At 50.5% G+C, this 1297-nt stretch overlaps 1 protein-coding gene across 1 annotated transcript in view; it reads left to right on the top strand.

Moving 5' to 3' along the window:
• LOC135536442 (steroid hormone receptor ERR2-like) overlaps positions 1 to 1068 on the top strand; it is a gene marked incomplete at both ends in the record, with an annotated part of 7022 nt that extends 5954 nt beyond the window's left edge. Inside the window, one exon of the mRNA XM_064962784.1 lies at positions 799 to 1068. Coding sequence (XP_064818856.1) covers positions 799 to 1068 — 270 coding nt within the window. The remainder of the gene's footprint in view (positions 1 to 798) is intronic.
• Positions 1069 to 1297: the final 229 nt, after the last annotated feature.

The following is a 1297-nucleotide window of genomic DNA, read 5'->3' as shown; positions in this document are numbered from 1 at the left end:
CTCTTCTCTCTCTCTCTGTCTCCTCTCCTCTTTCTCTTTCTCTCTCTCCTCTCTCTCTGTCTCTCCCTCTCTGTCTCTCCCTCTCTCTCCCTCTCTCTGTCTCTCCCTCTCTCTCTGTCTCTCTCTCTCTCTCTCTCTCTCTCTCTCTCTCTCTCTCTCTCTCTCTCTCTCCCCATGTCTTACCAGAGGCTGCTTCTCTGTCCTGCCAATAGAGTGTATAACCCACCAGCTGTATGTTCTTAATGTCATCATTCAGCCACGACTCGGTGAAACATAAGATATTACAGTTTTTAGTTGGTAAGATATACGTGCTTTCAGCTCGTCCCATTTATTTTCCAGCAATTGAACTTTAGCTAACAGGATGGAAGGCGAGGGTAGTTTAGCCCGTCGCCTGGTCCTCACAAGGCACCATGATCTCTTTCCGCGAATCTGCAAATTTCCATTTCCTTCTCCAGCGAATAACGGGGATCTGGGCCTGGTCGAGGGTCTGTATTATATCCCTCCCTTCCGACTCATTGAAATATAACTCTTCGTCCGGTTTGATGTGAGCAATCGCAGTTCTGATGTCCAGAAGCTCTTTTCGGGTCATAAGAGACAGTAGGAGCAACATTATGTACAAAACAAGTTACGAACAACGCGAAAAAAAACAAACAAAATAGCTAAGCTAGTTAAGAGCCGCCATCGAATGGAGTATACAGGGTACAGAGCCAATGTGCGGGGGCACAGGTTAGTCGATCCAATTATCCTATTCCTGATGAACCTACATCTTGAAATATCTATGTCTCCTTCCCCTCCCAGGATTCTCCAGCCTGTCTCTGGCAGACCAGATGAGTCTACTGCAGAGCGCCTGGATGGAGATTCTGGTCCTGAACATTGTGTTCCGCTCGTTGGCCTGTGAGGAGGAGCTGGTGTATGCTGAGGACTATGTGGTGGATGAGGAGCACGCTCGTCTATCTGGCCTGCTGGACCTGCACGTTGCCATTCTGCCTCTGGTCCGACGCTATAAGAAGCTGAGCATGGAGAAGGAGGAGTTTGTCACGCTCAAGGCCATCGCCCTCTCCAACTCAGGTAGGACATCGCCCTCTCCAACTCAGGTAGGACATCGCCCTCTCCAACTCAGGTAGGACAACGCCCTCTCCAACTCAGGTAGGACATCGCCCTCTCCAACTCAGGTAGGACATCGCCCTCTCCAACTCAGGTAGGACATCGCCCTCTCCAACTCAGGTAGGACATCGCCCTCTCCAACTCAGGTAGGACAACGCCCTCTCCAACTCAGGTAGGACATCGCCCTCTCCAA

Source organism: Oncorhynchus masou, unplaced genomic scaffold, assembly GCF_036934945.1.
Source record: "Oncorhynchus masou masou isolate Uvic2021 unplaced genomic scaffold, UVic_Omas_1.1 unplaced_scaffold_6197, whole genome shotgun sequence".
NCBI classification, from domain to species: Eukaryota; Metazoa; Chordata; class Actinopteri; order Salmoniformes; family Salmonidae; genus Oncorhynchus; species Oncorhynchus masou.
Note: the sequence above shows the minus strand (reverse complement) of the source record. Positions and strands in the feature narration are given on the sequence as shown.